The 20457-nt window shown below is 42.6% G+C and overlaps 1 protein-coding gene and 1 pseudogene across 1 annotated transcript; both read left to right on the top strand.

The window, feature by feature from the left end:
* The first annotated feature begins 304 nt into the window (after positions 1-304).
* LOC144599104 (alpha-1,4-N-acetylglucosaminyltransferase-like) lies at positions 305-6063 on the top strand. Its single transcript, XM_078409823.1, has 2 exons — positions 305-733; positions 5458-6063. The coding sequence occupies exons 1-2, from the start codon at positions 305-307 to the stop codon at positions 6061-6063; spliced, it is 1035 nt and encodes a 344-aa protein (XP_078265949.1).
* An 8988-nt stretch (positions 6064-15051) lies between these two features.
* LOC144599105 (alpha-1,4-N-acetylglucosaminyltransferase-like) lies at positions 15052-16958 on the top strand (annotated as a pseudogene).
* Positions 16959-20457: the final 3499 nt, after the last annotated feature.

Below are 20457 nucleotides of genomic sequence, written 5' to 3' on the forward strand. Positions count from 1 at the left end.
GATTTTGGAGCCATAAAATAAATCAGATTTCTAATTGCTTGGCAATTGTTGTCTTTTGATATTTCAGATTTCACAGCATGCTCCTATCCAAAGCGACCAAACAATTTCAGGCCACTCCACCCTCGGCGAATTATACTTTTCAATTTCACCTCGAATCAATCTAATAATTACCATAAATGTGGAATCTCTGGTATTTGATTCTTACTGCTAAGGGAAATAATTGTTCCCATGTTAATGTTATTAATATTCAAAAGACCCAACATTTTTTCACAGGAGATTTTTCAGAAGGATCTCAGGCCACATCATGAAATCCAAGCTTCAGGTATATTTCCATATCATCACATTTGGAGTTTGTGTCCTGCTGTATGAAATTTGGCAGATGAAAACACAATGCAAGGTTCGTAATGACATGTTAAGAATGTCACAAGTGGACGATGAAGCTACCACGGAGGATCTTCCTCCACTCCTGAATCCTGGGATTATGTTTGTGGAAACGTCAGACAATGTGGAGCTGAAGCCATTGGTAGCTTGCTCAGTGGAGTCCACTGCTCGTCAAAACCCAGATAAACCAATCTATTTCTTCATGAAGGGGTTCAGTGGCAACTTGAGCCAGTATCCAGAGCCTAAGTACAGACTCATCCCGTTGCTCTCCTCAGTGAAGAATGTTGTCCTTCTACCTTTAAACGCTGCCGAACTGTTTGAAGATACTCCGTTGAAATCCTGGTATCAAAAGGTAACCAATAAGAAGAAAGTGTGATGTGTTGCATTTTGGGTTGTCAAACCAGAGTAGGACTTTCTCAGTGAACCTTAGCCCCCTGGGGAAGGCTGTAGAATAGAGGGAGCTAGGAGTACAAGTACATAATTCACTGAAAGTAACATCATATGTGGACAGGGTGGTGAAGAAGGCATTAGACATAAAGATAGACACAAAATGCTGGAATAACTCAGCGGGTCAGGCAGCATCTCCGGAGAAAAGGAATACCTGACATTTCGGGTCAAGACCCTTCTTCAGACTGAGAGTCGGGGAGAGAGTAACTAAAGGTATGAAAAGGTTCAAAACAAATCTGAGGCAGCACCAATGACCAAGCAAAAGTGGAGTCCCCAATGAACAATTTTTGGCTGTGGGGAGGTGATAATGACGAGACATGCTGGCCGAGATCAGTAATATCATTAAGTATAGAAGTTAGGATGTTGATGATGGTGCAGGTGCCCAAGAAGTTGGTGAGGCCCCACCTGGAGTTTTGTGTTTTGTTTTGATCACCCAGGAAAGATTCCATTAAGTTTGATTGAGTGACGAAAAGCTTTAGACAATAGACAATAGACAGGAGGAGGCCATTCGGCCCTTCGAGCCAGCACCACCATTCAATGTGATCATGGCTGATCATTCTCAATCAGTACCCCGTACCTGCCTTCTCCCCATACCCCCTGACTCCGCTATCGTTAAGAGCTCGATCTAGCTCTCTCCTGAATGCATTCAGAGAATTGGCCTCCACTGCCTTCTGAGGCAGAGAATTCCACAGATTCACAACTCTCTGACTGAAAAGGTTTTTCCTCATCTCAGTTCTAAATGGCCTACCCCTTATTCTTAAACTGTGGCCCCTTGTTCTGGAATCCCCCAACATTGGGAACATGTTTCCTGCCTCTCACATGTCCAACCCCTTAATAATCTTATACGTTTCGATAAGATCCCCTCTCATCCTTCTAAATTCCAGTGTATACAAGCATAGTCGCTCCAGTCTTTCAACATATGACAGTCCCACCATTCCGGGAATTAACCTAGTAAACCTACGCTGCACGCCCTCAATAGCAAGAATATCTTTCCTCAAATTTGGAGACCAAAACTGCACACAGTACTACAGGTGCGGTCTCACTAGGGCCCTGTACAACTGCAGAAGGACCTCTTTGCTCCTATACTCAACTCCTCTTGTTATGAAGGCCAACATTCCATTGGCTTTCTTCACTGCCTGCTGTACCTGCATGCTTCCTTTCAGTGACTGATGCACTAGGACACCCAGATCTCGTTGTACGTCCCCTTTTCCTAACTTGACACCATTCAGATAATACTCTGCCTTCCTATTCTTGCCACCAAAGTGGATAACCTCACACTTATCCACATTAACTTCATCTGCCATGCATCCACCCACTCACACATCCTGTCCAAGTCACCCTGCAACCTCATAGCATCTTCCTCACAGTTCACACTACCACCCAGCTTTGTATCATCTGCAAATTTGCTAATGGTACTTTTAATCCCTTCATCGAAGTCATTAATATATATTGTAAATAGTTGCGGTCCCAGCACCGAGCCTTGATCACCAATGCGTCAACAATTTCTAGCGCCACCTCCTTAAGTACTCTGGGATGCAGACCATCAGGCCCTGGGGATTTATCAGCCTTCAGTCCCATCAGTCTACCCAACACCATTTCCTGCCTAATGTGGATTTCCTCCGTCACCCTAGGATCTCTGGCCACTAGAACATCTGGGAGATTGCTTGTATCTTCCATAGTGAAGACAGATCCAAAGTACTGGTTCAACCCGTCTGCCATTTCCTTGTTCCCCATAATAAATTCCCCCGCTTCTGTCTTCAAGGGACCCACATTTGCCTTGGCTATTTTTTTCCTCTTTACATACCTAAAAAAGCTTTTACTATCATCCTTTATATTATTAACTAGTTTACCCTCGTACCTCATCTTTTCTCCCCATATTGCCTTCTTAGTCATCTTCTGTTGCTCTTTAAAAGAGTCCCAATCCTCTGGCTTCCCGTTCTTCTTTGCTTTGTTGTACTTCTTCTCTTTTATTTTTATGCTGTCCTTGACTTCCCTTGTTTATTACACAACACTAAATCCAGAATTGCCTTCACCCTAGTAGGCTCCAGTACAAGCTGTTCTAAGAATCCATCTCGGAGACACTCCACAAACTCTCTTTCCTGGGGTCCATTACCAACCTGATTTTCTCAGTCTACCTGCATGTTGAAATCTCCCATAAGTTGCATTGCATTTGCGACATGCCAATTTTAACTCCTGATTCAACTTGCACCCTATGTCGAGGCTACTGTTTTGGGGGCCTGTAGATAAGTCCCATTAAGGTCTTTTTACCCTTACAATTCCTCATTTCTATCCATACTGTTTCTATATCTCCTGATTCTATGTCACCCCTTGCAAGGGAGTGAATATCATTCCTCACCAACAGAGCGACCCCACCCCCTCTGCCCACCTGTCTGTCTTTTCTATATGTTGTGTAGCCCTGAATATTCAGTTCCCAGCCCTGGTCCTCTTGTAGCCATGTCTCAGTGATTCCCACAACATCATACTTGCCAATGCCTAACTGAGCCTCAAGCTTATCCACTTTATTTCTTATACTTCGCGCATTTAAATACTATACTTTAATTTCAGTATTCACCTCCCCTCTCACGCCGGTCACAATTGGCCCTGACCTTACTCTCTTATCCCTTCTAGAACTTCCCTCCCCATTCATTCGAGAGTCCTTTGCAATTTCTCCTGTATTCGCTTCCCCTTTAACTCCATCTCCATATTCCCAGTTTGTCAACCCCTCCTCCCCACTACTTATTTTAAAGCCACACTTGTAGCACTATCAAACCGACCTGCCAGAATGTTGGTCCCCCTGCTGTTAAGGTGTAACCCCGTCCCTTTTGTACAGGTCACCCCTACCCCAGAAGAGATCCCAGTGGTCTAGAAATCTAAATCCCTTCTCCCTGCACCAGCCCCTCAGCCATACATTCATATCCCCGATCTCTCTATTCCTGCCCTCACTAGCATGAGTTACAGGTAGCAGTCCAGAGACAACCACCTTCGACGTCCTACTTCTCAGTCTTCTTCCTAACTCTCTAAACTCACGTCGCAGTATCTCCTTCCTCTTCCTCCCGACATGGTTCGTGCCCACGTGCACAATTACTTCCGGTTGATCGCTTTCCCTCGCTAGGATCTTCTGAAGCCGCTCCATGATGTCTTGAACCCTGGCACCAGGGAGGCAACAGACCATCCTCGAGTCCCGCCTGCCGCCACAGAATCTACTGTCCTTACCTCGGACAATGGAGTCACCCACTACTATGGCTCTTCCTGACTTCGGTCTCCCCGGTTGAGTTTCCTTGCCTGGGTTAGATCTGCCAACAGGTCCGCCGCTCGGACTTTACCATGATATTAACCAGGAAGCAAGGACTAAATTATTGGAAGAGATTGGACAGGCTAGGAATTTGTTCTTGAAGCTTAGGAGACTGAGCGGTGATCTCATAGACGTGTCTAATGTCATTAGGGACATGCATCAGGTGAATGCACACAATAGGATTGTGAGGCCTGATTTTCCACACATTGAATTGTCTGTCTATGGAATGAGCTGGAGGAAGTGCTTGAGGCACTACTGCGACAGCACTTAAAATACATTTGGACATGTACATGATCAGAGGAGTGTGCATTGACTATTTTCATCCTGGGAGTACGTTGACTCAGTCTATCTTAAATTTGTGTCCAAGTCAGGTATCCCTGAATGAGGAAGAATGAATGCACTAAACGGAGTGCAGTAAAGTTGCACCAGGTTGATTCCTTGCAAGGCATGTTTGCTGTATAACAGTGATTGAGCACCTTGGGCCAGTACTCACCTGAGATTAGAAAACCCACAAGTTATCTCCCTCAAATGTCTAATATTCGTGAGGTGCTTCCCAGGGTAAACACTGAGATGATGTTTCCCTTCACAATGTGTCTATATTAAGGGGATGACTATCTCCAAATAGGACTGGCCATTCAGAATAAAATTGAGGAGGAACTTTTCTCAGTCAGAGGGTGATGTGGTGAATCTTTGGGATTTTCTGCCAAATAAGTCAGTGAATGTTTAATGGTTGGACATCTATAAAGCATGAATTGATAGATTTTTAAAAATTTGCTGCTGCAATATTCGATGTTTAAAATAGATATTAATGACCACTATATGGTCTGGATTGGATTACTTCAGTCAAAATAACAAACTGCAAAGGGAGCAAAGACGATTTTTGAGGAAGTTATCAGTTCTGGAGGTTTTGAGTTATAAGGAGAGGCTGGATAGGCTGTATATTTATTCACTTGAGTACAGGAGGCTGAGAAGTGACTTCATTGAGGTTGATCACATCATAAGAGGCATAGATAAGGTAATGAGCCTGGACAGCAGGTTGGAGGCAGGTACTCTCAAACTATTTAAGAAGGATCTCGGTAAGCATGTGAATCACCACGGATCTATTGTAGATAAATGGGGGTAGAACCGATGAGTGCAGTGATCAGGTGGATGTGATTTGCCAAAGTATTTACACATATAGTCGTATGACTCTCTATCTGGCATGAACAAAGATGAGGAGAGGATAGAGTTGTTTATTGAGGAGTGGACATGACAGCTTAACATGGATTGAGGGATAGGTCTGAAGGTTTAGAAGGAATTGCAATTAAGATAATGTTTCTTTCTTCATTACATCACAGGTAAACCCCAAAAAGGAGAAGTATTGGCTCCATGTGTTTGGTGATGCCTGTAAATTAGCACTGTTGTGGAAGTACGGGGGCATCTACCTGGACACTGACATTATATCAATGAAGTCTATGCCATTTGGCAACTTTACGTGTCCACAGCACGCAGGTTCTATCAGTATGGGTGCAATTGGTTTCAATCCCAGGCACCATCCTTTTCTTTGGAATTGCATGATAGATTATGTGGCCAAATACATTGGATATATTTGGGGCCAACAAGGTCCTCAATTGATTACCCGTGTGCTGAAGAGATGGTGTCAGATGGATAACATAGGTGCCTTCATTGGCAAAGAATGCAACGGCATCTCTTTATGGATCATTGATCGATTCTATCCCATCTCATATCCAGCTTGGCAGAAGTACTTTGTTCCCTGGAAAAAGAAGGATGTGGAGCGTAAATTCTCAGCTACGTATGGTGCGCATGTCTGGAATTACATGAATTCCAGGAAAAAAAAGAAAGTCATGGCTGGAAGTGGATCATTAATTGAACAATTTTTCCAGTTATATTGTCCAACTACATACAGGAATTTAATTATATTGAATAATAGTCCGATGTCTTAGGCCTTTGTATTATGCAATGAGCGAAAGAATGAAACCGACAGAATTTTTAAAAGTCACAATGTAAAATATACACACAACACATTTGGGGATTATTAAAATTTGTGAAACATTCACTGTTATACTTATTTTTTCTGACAACTTCTGATCTGGATACACTCCAATTCCCATGTCCAATTTAAATTAGAATCAAACACCAATTGACACAACATGTCTCTTCCATGCACATTCCATTTCTCTCACAAACACACTCCATCTCTCTCACTGCCACAATCTCTCTCTCACTCACTGACAATTTTTCTCTCTCACTAGCACACTCCCTCTCTCTCTCTCTGACCACTGACACATTCACTGATGCATTCCATCTCTCTCTCCCATAAACTGCAGGTAGGAGGGAATTTGGTGTTGTTCCTGTACCCTGAATCTGCCGTTAAGTGTAGCCCAGCTCAGATAGGAACAGACACAAATAAAGCATCTCATAGAACGGGTGAGTTTTATGAACAAGTCAGTTCATTTAATGCCTTAACAGCATGCACTGGAAAATACTCTAGAGAACCCAAAGTGTTTCAAAGATTCATAGCACCCTCAGCATTTTTATATTCTCAAGACTCTATGGTTACTTGTGGTTTCTACATTTTTAAAATAAATTATCATTGATCAATGTCCCTGCAACCTTAAATCTTTGTCTTTCCCCAGGGTTATCTTGAACTTTATGTTCCCTGCTATTTAGAAACCCACATTCCCATTTGTATTACAGTACTCCCTGATTAGTTTTGTGCGATGGAAACCAAACACCATGATGAATCTATTTATTGTCTCACCAACTTCCTATAGTTCCCTATGTTAGCCATTTTCCCCAACATGCGTCCCCAGTATGTGGTATCTTTGGTTAAACAGATGGTACAAACATAGAAACATAGAAAAATAAGTGCCGGAGTAGGTCATTCGGCCCTTCGAGCCAGCACCTCCATTCAATATGATTATGGCTGATCATCTAAAATCAGTACCCCATTCCTGCTTTTTCCCCATATCCCTTGATTCCTTTGGCCCAAAGAGATAAATCTTACTCTCTTGAAAGCATACAGTGAATTGGCCTCCACCTCCTTCTGTGGCAGTGAATTCCATAGATTCACAGCTCTCTGGGTGAAGAAGTTTTTCCTCATCTCAGTCCTAAATGGCCTCCCGCTAATTCTTAAACTGTGACCCCTGCTTCTGAATTCCCCCAACATCTGGAACATATTTCCTGCATCTAGCCTGTCAATCTTTTAAGACATTTATATGTGTTTATAAGATCCCCTCTCATCCTTTTAAATTCCAGGGAATACAAGCTGAGTCGACCCATTCTTTCATTATCTGTCCGTCCCGCCATCCCGGGAATTAACCTGATGAACCTACGCTGCAGTCCCTCAATAGCAATAATGTCCTTCCTCAAATTAGGAGAACAAAATTGCACACAATACTCCCGATGCTGTCTCACCAGGGCATGTACATCTGCAGTAGGACCTCCTTGCTCCTAAACTCAAATCCTCTCGCAATGAAGGCCAACATGCCATTAGATTTCTTCACTGCCTGTTGTACAACAGCTTACTTTCAGTGACTGGTGTACAAGCATACCCAGGTCTCGTTGCACCTCTCCTTTTTATCCTAATCTGACACCATTCAGATAATAATCTGCCTTCCTTTCTTGCCTCCAAAGTGGATAACCTCACATTTATCCACATTATACTGCATCTGCCAAGCTTTTGCCCACTCATCGAACCTATCCAAGTCACCCTGCAGCCTCATAGCATCCTCCTCGCAGCTCACACTGCCACTCAGCTTTGCGTCATCCGCAAACTAAGAGATGTTACATTTACTTCCTTCACCTAAATCGTTAATGTATATTGTAAACAACTGGGGACCCAGGACCGAGCCTTGCGGCATCCCAGTAGTCACTGCCTGCCATTCTGAAAAGGACCCATTAATTCTTACTTTTTGCTTCCTGTCTGCCAACCAGTTCTCTATCCATGTCAATATCCTATCCCAATACCATGTGCTCCATTTTTCACAGTAATCTCTTGTGTGGGCCTTTGTCAAAGGTTTTTTGAAAGTCCAGATACACCACATCCACTGGCTCTCCCTTATCAATTCTACTTTTACAACCTTAAAAAACTCCAAAAGATTAGTCAAGCATGATTGCCCCTGAATGCCATGCTGACTTTGACCAATCCTGTCACTGCTGTCCAAATGCATTGCTATAACATCTTTAATAATCGACTACAGCATCTTCCCCACTACTGATGTAAGGCTTACTGGTCTATTATTCCCCATTTACCTTCTCCCTCCTTTCTTAAAAAGTGCAGTTACATTGATTACGCTTCAGTCCACAGGAACTGATCCAGAATCAAGAGAATATTGGAAAATGATCACCAATGCATCCATGATTCGTAGGGCCACCTCCTTGAGTACTCTGGGATGCAGACCATCAGGCCCTGGGGATTTATCTGCCTTCAGTTCCAACAGTTTACCTAACACCATTTCCTGATTAATGTGGATTCCCTTCAGTTCCTCCCACTAGATCCTCGGTCTCCTCGTATTGCTGGGAGGTTGTTTGTGTCTTCCATAGTGAAGACAGAACCAAAGTACTCATTTAACTGTTCTGCCTTTTCCTTGTTTCCCATTATAAATTCACCTGTCTCTGATTGTAAGGGACTTACATTTGTCTTCACTAATCTTTTCCTTTTTACATATCTAAAGAAGCTTTTAGTCAGTTTTTATATTCCCCGCTAGCTTTCTTTCATACTCTTCCCCCCCCCCTTTAATTAACCTCTTCGTCCTCTGTTGAGTTCTAAATCGCTCCTAGTCCTCCAGTTTGCTGCTTCCTCTAGCCAATTTATATGACTTTTCCCTTGGATTTAACACTATCCTTGATTTCCCTTGTTAGCCACAGTTGGGCCGCCTTCCTCATTTTATTTTTTCACCAGACAGGGATGAACAAATTTTGGAGTTCATCCATGCAGTCTTTAAATCTTTGCCATTGCATCTCCACCATCAACACTTGAAGTATAACTGGACCAACTGGACCTGTTGGGCCCAAACCTCTCCTGCATTGGTGCAGCCTCCTCTCCTCCCCCTCTCCCGCTCCCCTCTCCCCCTCACTCTTCCTCCCTCCCCCCTCCCCTCCACCATCCCCCCTCCCTATCCTCCCCCTCCCTCCTCCCCACTCCTTCACCCACCCTCCCCCTCCCCCTCCCCGCTCCCTCCCTCCCTCCTCCCCATCCCTCCCCACTCCCTCCCCGCTCCATCCCCCTCCACCCCCTCCCCCTCCCCTCCCCCTCCCCCACTATCATCCCCCTCAAACCCCTTATCCTACCTCCTCCCCTCCCTCACTCCCCCCCCTCCCTCCACCCCCATCACTACTTCTGCCACCTTTGACTTTCAAATTAACTTTTGAGTTTACGTTCAACGTGTATTTGTATCATAACAAATGTGTTCAATGTGGTTTGGATTGCACTCATAATGAAAAAACATTGTAAAGCATCTTCCCAAGTCGTATGCAATAGTGAAAGGAGTGTGTTCACAATACAATAGATTTGTTTGTCTACGGTAAAACTAATAAAACCAACTTTACAAATTAAATACCCAGTAATTCTTACATTAGTAATACATCTCACCATTCCAGCTCACTTGCAATAGTAAATTTCATAGTTTAATTTATATTGTGTTACAACGTCCTCTCCCTGAGAGAAAGTGAGAAAAGAAGAATAAAAAGAAAGAGAAAAGAAGAAAGAGAGAGAATGAGCTGGAGAAGGAGGAGAAGAAGAATGAGTGGTCAAGACTGAGCTGCTGGGAAGATGCCTTAGACAGCCAGGGTCTCTACTGAGACTAAGGCTGAGTGGCGGGGCAAGCCTGAGATGCAAGGGCCTCTTCCTGCCCACGGACAACGAGGGGCTGTGCCGACGCACAGAGGCAAAGATGAGGCACCAGGATAACCCAGAGACTGCCAGAGATCAAAACTTAGATTGATAAATTTCAACATTGCCCAAAAAGGGTACAGTTTCAGGAACAGGTTCAACATCTGTGTCCCAGTTGCCAATATTGGAGTAAACAGACGGATCAGCATTAACCGAACACAACATCATGTGCTGTGACTATGCCCTCTCCCTTGGATGTCAGTCTGATCCCTTTACCTGACAGACAGGTAATGGGTTTGATATTAGTTGGCCACTTGAAACCTGTCAGCCCATTCCCTATGAAAACTCAGGCATTCTAGCCTGAGGGGCAGACAAGAGAACTTGCATCCCCTGTCGCAGTTTTGAGAAAGTCTGAGTGACAGACCTGAGGCCATGAATGCTACCGTGTGGTCAACACTGGACTGCAGCGTAGACACCAGCGCCTGAGACTGAGAGGCCTGGGGCCAGCCTAAGATGCCAGACTATCTTCCTGCCCATAGACAATGAGGGATTGTGCTGACACGCACTGAGGTAACGAATGGGCACCAGGATAATCCAGAGTAAACCATGTGAACTCACCCTACTGCGAGTGTCGGTGTGGTCACTGCCGAAGCCAGTGTCATCCCCTGACACCATACTGGTGGGGAATGTGGGCAAGACCACAGTAGCTACTTGAAAACTTCCATAAGAAATTCAAATGGAAGAAGAAATTTAAATGAAGAAAAACTGGACATTAAATCATCTTGAGACTGAATGATGCCACAGTCTCTGCTGCTGAGCAAGCGCACTGCCATGGGTGCACGGGTGTCAGGGTTTATGGGATGAAGGTAGGAGAATGGGGTTGAGAGGGGATAGATCAGCTACGATTGAATGGTGTAACCTTGATGGGCCGAATGGCCTTATTCTGCTCCAAGAACTTCACAGTATCTTCAGAGATCTCCAAGTATGTTTTCTTGCTTTCAGAGATATTTAATTAACCAACTAACTAGCCAATTGCTGCTGAAAATGTGAACAGAAAATGGTGAGAAACTGACAAAAGAAGAATTCTCTAAAGTCCTCCAGCAGCTCGTTCCATACACCCACCACCCTTTGTGTGACAAAGTTACCTCTCAAGTTCCCATTAAATCTTTCTCCCATCACCTTAAACCTTTGTCCTCTGGTTCATCATTTCCCTACTCTAGGCAAGAGACTCTGTACATCTATTCGAACTATTCCACTCATGATTTTGCATACGCTCTAAGATCACCTCTCATTCCTCATTGACTGAATGTAGCCACCTAATCTATTAAAATTACTTCCTGCATTCCAAAATTCCTTCCATTTTGATATGTTCTTTATTACGATTGTCACATTACTACATGTTTTATGTCAACCCACTCTTTGTGTCACACCCATATATTATCAAACCTCTCTTTGGACACACCCATCAGTCATTGTTAACGTTACGCAAACATAAACTCAACATACCAAATACCAAACTAAATGACCGAGGACAGTCTCACGAAACATCTTCACTGGCACTGCCAGTTTAAAGCAGGTGAGTGACAAAGCTCTTAAACATATTTATTGCAGAATTATACTGTAATTTGGTTCTTATGTTGGGAAAAAGTATTTTATTTCTCATGTTTTCAGGTTCTGTTGATATCTTCAATTGGAAAGTGATATGTGGAAAAATAAAACAATGGAATGTCTAGAAATCCCCCAGTTGCCAAACATTTAAGTCCCCTTCCCATTCCCATACTGACCTTTCTGTCTTGGGCTTCCTCCACTGTCAGAGTGAGGTCACACACAAATTGGAGGAACAACATCTCTGATTTCCCTTGGGCAGCTTGCAACTCAGCGGTATGAATATCAATGTTTTGTCTCATTTCAAGTGATCCTTGAATTCCCTCTCTCTCCACTACCTCTCCCACCCTAGTTGTCCTGCCAGTTTTACTGTTCGTACCCCTTTGTTATCTCCTCTTCCATAGCCAACACTGGACCATTGAGTGCCGGCTCAATTATTCTGCACCTTTGCATACTCGTTTCTCTCTCCACTAACTCTCAGTCTGAAGAAGGGGCTCGACCAGATATGTCACCTATTTCTTTTCCCAGAGCTGCTGTTTTACCTACTGAGTTAATCCAGCATTTTGTGTCTCTCTGCTGCTTGCAACATTCCTTGGTAGTTTATAAATGTCTCATCCTGTATTCTTGATTTCACTGACCACCCGAGATAATCAATCAGCAAAATTTGTATCTGTACTATCATTTTCATTGAAGATAGACAGAAAAATGCTGAAGTAACTCAGTGGGACATGCTGCATCTCTGGAGGGAAGGAATGGGTGACATTTTGGCTCGAGACCCTTTTTCAGAGTCAAGAATGGTTCGTCTGAGGAAGGGTTTGAAGAAGTGTCTTGACCCAAAACCTCACCCATTCCTTCTCTCCAGAGATGCTGCCTGTCCCTCTGAGCTACTCTAGAATGTTTTTTCTATCTTCGATTTAAACTAGCTTGTGCAGTTCCTTCTTACACTATCAGTGTAGGATAGTGATAGTCTTCTGTCTTCTGTTTGTCTTCTGTCATTTATATACCTTGCATGCCTGCAGCCTTTCTCTTTCTGTTTTGGCAATAATGGTGTCATTTGCTGTCCACACTCGACACTCGTGCTGTTCTCCAGTGTGATTAAAATTGTCTGCAAGAAAAGTATGATTACATGAAAGCAATTTATCCAAAGAACACTAAGTTTCAAAATCAGCATTTCAAAAATCTTGTGCAAAATCTTGTGGAAAGGAAAATATTCCTGTTAGCATAAGCAAGTTTTAGGATTGTTTCCTAAATATTTTAGTCTCCCAAAATACCAGTTTCAAATTCACAATTGAAAAATACACTAATCACCAGTTTCTCCAAATGCTGTGTGTCCATGGTCTCTCAAATCAAATACATTATTATTTTTTTTAACTTAAAACACAGATACAACAAAACAAAACTTCATGCCTGCACCTCTCTTCCTTTAGAGCCTTCACAAATAACAGAAAATCTTTGAAATAATAATTTTCACAGTGAAAACTTCCAACACATAATCCATAGAAAGGAAAAGATGGATGTGTGGCTTCCACACAACTCACACAATTTCTCAAAGAGATACTGCCTCTTAAATCACAAGAGGCTGCAAATTTACAGAGGAACAGGATCTTTCAATTAGACCCTATTCTGCCTGGAGCATAGAATTTATCAACATTTCTTCCAATACAGTTTTATAAATCGTATAACAGCCTTTGCACTCATTCCATGCATTTTCTCTTCCTCTCATGCAAATCCACAATGACCCACCACAGCCATCTGTGGCAATGAATTCCACAGACACTTTGTTGTGCAATTTGAATGCACATTCCCACAGTTGAAGCAGTGGAATTTGGAACAATGCTGGGAAATTTTACCCTCCCACTTCTCCCCCACCCCCCACGACTGTCTTACTGATAGGATGAAGATGTACCTCTGCACCACAACACATTTCCAATCACTCTGTTTCTCTCTACACTAACCTTTATTTCCCGATCCTATGCCCTGTGTTTTTCCTCAAAGGGGAAATATTCTACCCATTCCTGGATCCTGCTATGATTATTGACCTTTATCTCTTTCAGATCGCTGTGCCTCTGAACAGTGTTATATGTTATTTACCACCATTGGCATCTTGTTTCTGGCTTCTGAAGTAAATTCTGGATGGTCAGTCAGGTGCTGTTGATCCCCAACAGTGTTCCCAACATTGCTGTCTGCTGTTGTTGTCAGTAATGAATCTCTCCCTGTATAGTCATCAGGACCTATTTTTGTATGATTTCACTGGCACACTCAGTCCTGGTAATGCAAAGGATCAGAGCATCAAGAAAATGCTGCTCTCCATTCTCTGAATTATGCACATGGTACCAAGACAAAAAAAATAGCTAAACAGATTTTCATGCAAAATCCAGGCTGAGATCAACCATGGTCCAAACTTGAAATAGGGAAATTACACTCTGCCAAATAGAATACTATTGGAGATAGAAGCAAACTCTAGACAGCTGGAGTTAATGATGGACTTTGAACAGATTAAGATGCTTAAGATAGTATTGTCGATGTGGGAGTGGCTAAGATCATTTTGGAGCATAGAATTCTGGTCATACACTGTGGAAACGGCTCTCCCGCCCAACTTGCCCCCACCAACCAACATGTCCCATCTACACTAGTCCCACCTGCATGCATTTGACCAACCAAAACCTAATTACTCATGAGAGGAATAGATCGGGTAGATGCACAGAGTCCCTTGCCAAGAGTAGGTGAATCGAGGACCAGAGGGCATACTGTAGGTTTAAGGTGAAGGGGAGATTATTTAATAGGAATCTGAGGGGTAACTTTTTCACACAAAGGGTGGTGGGTGTGTGGAACAAGCTGTGAGCGGAGGTAGTTGAGGCGGGGATTATCCAAATGTTTATGAAGGAGTTGGACAGGTACATGGATAGGACAGGTTTGCAGCGATATGGACCAAATGCAGGCGGGTGGGAATAGTGTAGCTGGATCTTAATGGCTGGTGTGGTCGTTAGGCCGAAGGGCCCGTTTCCACACTGTATCACTTTATAACTCTATGACTCGATAAACCTCATCATCACATCAAGGACAATGTTTATGTTTTTGATGCCAGCTTTCTCTCAGCACCCTCCACACCATTGGGGAATGTCTAACCATTGTTGCTGTTCTTGTATCTGCAGTCAATCCTCCCTTCACTCCTCCAGGCGCAATATGCACAGCTTGTGTCTACCGACTGCCCAAGTCCACAAACAGGACTATGTGTTGTTTTAGCCTCTTGCTAAATATAATTTCTAACTTAGCAACCCATCTACATTCATGTCGTGGTCATTTATAAGTAGATGTCCCAGCACAGATCTCTGTGGAACTCTTCTGATCACCGACCACCAGCCAGAATATCTATCTTCCACCACAACTCTCTGAAATCTATGAATTCCAATTGATACGGGAAATAGTTATTCCCATGGAAATGTTATTAATATTCAAAAGACCCAACTTTTTCAGAAGACCCTCAGGCCACGTCATGATTTCTATGCATCAGATATCTTTCCTTATCATCACATTTGGAGTTTGTGTCCTGCTATATGCAAGTTGGCATACGGAAACACAACGCAAGGTTCGCAATGACATGTTAAGAATGTCACATGTGGAAGAGGAATCTACCACGGAAGATCCTCGTCCACTCCTGAATCCTGGGATTATGTTTGTGGAAACGTCAGACAATGTGGAGCTGAAGCCATTGGTAGCTTGCTCAGTGGAGTTAACTGCTCGTCAAAACCCAGATAAACCAATCTATTTCTTCATGAACGGGTTCAGTGGCAACTTGAGCCAGTATCCAGAGCCTAAGTACAGACTCATCCCGTTGCTCTCCTCAGTGAAGAATGTTGTCCTTCTACCTTTAAACGCTGCCGAACTGTTTGATGATACTTCGTTGAAATTCTGGTATCAAAGGTAAACAATAACAAGTGTGATGTGTTACATTTTGGGTCGTCAAACCAGAGTAGGACTTTCTCAGTGAATTTTAGGCCCCTGGGGAAGGCTGTAGAATAGAGGGAGCTAGGAGTACAAGTACATAATTCACAGAAAGTAACATCATATGTGGACAGGGTGGTGAAGAAGACTTTAGACATAAAGATAGACACAAAATGCTGGAGTAACTCGACGGGTCAGGCAGCATCTCTGAAGAAAAGGAATAAGTGACATTTTGGGTCAAGACCCTTCTTCAGACTGAGAGTCGGGGAGAGAGTAACGAGAGGTATGAAAAGGTTCTAAACAAATCTGAGGCAGCACCAATGACCAAGCAAAAGTGCAGTCCCCAATGATCAATTTTTTCCTGTGGGGAGGTGGTAGTGACGAGACATGCTGGCCCACATCAGTGAAATCATTAAGTATAGAAGTTAGGATGTTGATGATCGTACATTTGCACAAGAAGTTGGTGAGGCCCCACCTGGAGGTTTGTGTTTTGTTTTGATCACCCAGGAAAAATTCCGTTAAGTTTGATTGAGTGAAGAAAAGCTTTACTATGATATTAACCAGGAACCAAGGACTAAATTATAGGAAGAGATTGGACAGGCTAGGAATTTGTTCTTGAAGCTTAGGAGACTGAGCGGTGATCTTATAGACGTGTCTAATGTCATTAGGGACATGCATCAGGTGAATGCACACAATAGGATTGTGAGGCCTGATTTTCTAGCCTCTATCTAGAAGGATGAAGAGTGGATAGAGTAGTTTATTAAGGAGTGGACCTGACAGCTTAACATGGATTGAGGGATACGTCTGAAGGTTTAGAAGGAATTGAAATTAAGATAATGTTTCTTTCTTCATTATATCACAGGTAAACCCAAAAAAGGAGATGTATTAGCTCCATGTGTTTGGTGATGCCTGTAAATTAGCACTGTTGTGGAAGTACGGGGGCATCTACCTGGACACTGACATTATATCAATGAAGTCTATGCCATTTGGCAACTTTACATGTCCACATGGCACAGATTCTATCAGTATGTGTGCAATGGGTTTCTATCACAGGCACCATCCTTTTCTTTGGAATTGCATGATAGATTTTATGCCCAACTACATTGGATATATTTGGGGTCAACAAGGTCCTAAACTGATTATCCTTGTGCTGAAGAGTTGGTGTCAGATGGATAACCTTCATTGTCAAAGAATGCAATGGCATCTCTTTATGGATCATTGATCGATTCTACCCTGTCCCATATCCAGCTTGGGAGAAGTACTTTGATCCCTGGAAAAAGACAGATGTGGAGCGTAAATTCTCAGCTACGTATGGTGCGCATGTCTGGAATTACATGAATTCCTGCAAAAAAAACAGTCATTGCTGGAAGTGGATCATTAATTGAACATTTTTTCCACTTATATTGTCCAACAACATGCAGGAATTTAATTCAATTGAATAATAGTTCAGTGATTTAGGCCTTTGTATTATGCAATGAGCAATAGAATTAAATTGACAGACTTCTTAAAAGTCACAATGTAAAATATGTGTAAAATACATTTGAGGATTAGTAAAATTTGTGAAACATTCACTGTTATACTTATTTTTTCTGACAACTTCTGATCTGAATACACTCCAACGCTATGACTCTTTGGAGACTATTCACACACCGGCGACCCTGTGGTGACAGCCTAGTCGCCTGTAGTTGCGGGGCTTTACGGGGCAATTACTTTTCTATGGAATTGCATGGAAGATTTTGTGGCCAAATACATTGGAGATCTTTGGGGTCAACAAGGTCCTGGACTGCTTACCCGTGCACTGAAGAGATGGTGTCAGATGAATAACCTAGGTGCCTTCACTGGCATAGAATGCAACAGCATCTCTTTCTGAAACACAAATCGATTCTACCCCATCACATTTACATTTTGGGAGAAGTACTTTGTTTGCTTTGAAAAGGAAGTAATGGAGCAGACCTTCTCAGCCATGCATGGAGCACATGACTGGAATGTTATGAATTCCAACAACAAAAACAAAATAGGTGCTGGAAGTGGATCATTAATTGAATAATTATTCCAGTCCTGTTGTCTAACTACATACAGAAAAGTAATTCAATTTATTAATAGTGCTGTGATTTCGGACTTGATATTGTGCTATGAGTGATAGTACCAGAGTAAAACATGTGTAAAGCACCTTTGAGCTCTATAATGCAATTTGTGAAGCATTCACTGTTATGTTTCTGATCCGAATGCACTCCAATTCCCCAGTCTAATTTAAATTAGAGTCAAACACCATTTTCTGACCCCCCCCCCATTGTGGTTTGTGTGATGTATCTCCGCAACGAGGGATGCCGGGAGTGAACCTGCTGCAGGTGTTGTAGTCACCTCACTGTAGAGTGGGGTAGCACCAGCATCTGACAGGCCTTTCAGGTGAAGATATGTTGACAGAAGAAAGCTTGGAGTAAGCAGGCATTCCGTTTTGCCCAATACCAATAACCTAGGAAGATATCCAGCAACAATTTTCAAATTTGAAGGTAAGATTTTGCAGACAAAAGTAAATATTACAAAGCATATTAAGTAATATCCTATTTTAAACCATTCTACAATGTTTAGCAAAGGTTTGTTGTCCGTTTACATGCTGTAAATCTTTTGGTGATCTCTCCATCACCCAATGATCTTTCCTTCCACTTAGTGGTAAAATGGTAGAATTGATTCAGCCATTCACTGACCACCACAGATGTTTTTTCACCCCATTGAGGTTAACATCTTTAAAGTCTACTCCATTCCTTGAACTTTGCAGAAGTGCCAAATAGGATGGTCTTTACTGATAGTATTTTTAGTTTTGATCATTCGTGAAAATTGCTCATTGTACAAGTCTTGAGTGCTTGATCTTATGACAATCCTAAAATGTAATCATGGAGAATGGAGACAAAATTAATATCAGGTGTATTGATTTGATCTCATCAAATTGCAAATCGAGGGTTGGATACAAAAGTGAAGAAGGCTCACTGAGTTTACCGAATGGCAGATGTATCCCATCAGGTCTCTTTCTGAGGGGAGTGGTAAATATGAGACCGAAGATGATGAAGTTGTTTGCATGGGTGGAAACAGTTGATGGAGTTTTCATCAGTTTAATCCTGGGTGCTTTGGGTCCTCTAGATGTGTTTCGGACACACATGGTGTTAAACACAGTGATAAAGGTGGTGCCAATCCTCAAAAACAGATCTTTGTAATCCTATCAGAACAAGCTATTGTAATTGTAGGACTGTGGCCTATCTAATCAAGGCCAATTTATTATATTTTTATTCCTGAGGTCGAGTTGATAGAGGCAAGGCCATGATTAATGTGTTCATCACATGTTGGCAATTTTCCTCCATAAACTGCTCAATGCTTCCTCTATTCCACGGCCATTTTTGTTTGTAACCTCCGTGTAATTTTACCTGGGAAAGGCAATATTCAGGATCAATTTAAAAATAAACCAGAATGGTTTTGAGGCAAATTTGATGTTTAGCTTCAATTCTTTTTCTTATCAATATGTGATTACAACTGGTTATGTCCATGAAGAGAAGGAGGAAGGATTTGGCGGCATGGTGACGCAGTGGTAGAATTGCTGCCTTACAGCGTCAGAGACCCGGGTTCGGTCCTGACTATTGGTGTCATCTGTATGGAGTTTGTATGTTCTCTCCATGACCTCTGTGGGATTTCTCTGGGAGTTCCGATTTCCTTCCACACTCCAAAGACTTACAGGATTGTAGGATAGTGCTTTGTGTGCGGGGATTGCTGGTTGGCATGGACTCGGTGAGCTGAGAGGCCTGTTTCCATGCAGTATCTCAAAACTATACTAAACTTACTAGGTAGAGACAGTTTACTCAATGATAAAACATGAAAGAGAGAGGGAGCTCCTAGTTGTGTTCCCCTGTCGTAGGTTTGAGGAAGTCTGGGCCAACGGGACACACTCGAGACCACCAGTGCCACTTTGTGGTCAAGTCTGGACTGCTGACCAGTGAAATCCAGTGAAATTTACAACAATAAACTTCTCCCTCGTGACCCGTTAAAAGCATTATAGGAGCTTGAAGACTCAAAGTTGGTCCCGCATGCAGCTCGGTTTGCTGTGGCCCCCCTGCACCAAGGGCAGCAGCTCAATGCGGGGGCACTTGGCCTGCACCAGCGCCATCTCGTTTGCTATTTCTTTTTACCAAACATTTTCTATTCTATTTGTCAGATTCTGCCGATTACGCCAAAGGAACAGATTCAAGGATCTGATAATTAGAACAAAAAAAGGCTCACCCGTCCGTTTAGTTACAAATCAGATTTATTGGCAAGAGGTAATACACAAAGTGTTACCGGCCATAGGCTTGGCACAGGAAGCTTTGAACAAAGCATTGTCGGCCGCTGCGCTATCAGCCTTTAAACACAGCACTACCAGCCACAGCACTATCCGCCATGGACTGTTCACACAAAACTCTTATTGCAGCTTCTTGAGAAACAAAATTCATGTTTCAGATCAATGATTCTTCATCAGCATTCTGTGTTACCAAATCAGATGAAATGTTTCAGACTAAAAATGTTGCTGCCTGCAATGTCTTTCATTTGTCATATTTCCTTTCATGATTTGTCACAATAACAATCTGTGTTCCATTGAGCTTCTCTTTATGTCACACCCATAAATGATAATTAAACCCATGCACTCTCATAAACACAACATACCAAATGTAATGTTAAAAAAACAAACACACAAAAGCATTCTCAATGACTCGACAGATATAAAGCAGGTGCATAAATTCCCAAGTTAATTTCATCGGATCAGAATTAACCCATTACTAATCAAGAATCTGTCAATCTCCGCCTTAAAAACACCCATTGACTCACCTCCACAGCCATCTGTAGCAATAAATTCCACAGATTCACCACCCTCTAACTAAAGAAATCAAGCCAACAACAGTGGACGAATCCTGATATACCTCTGGGTCTTTGTTCTCTT

Source organism: Rhinoraja longicauda, chromosome 13 (assembly GCF_053455715.1).
Source record: "Rhinoraja longicauda isolate Sanriku21f chromosome 13, sRhiLon1.1, whole genome shotgun sequence".
Taxonomy (NCBI): Eukaryota; Metazoa; Chordata; class Chondrichthyes; order Rajiformes; family Arhynchobatidae; genus Rhinoraja; species Rhinoraja longicauda.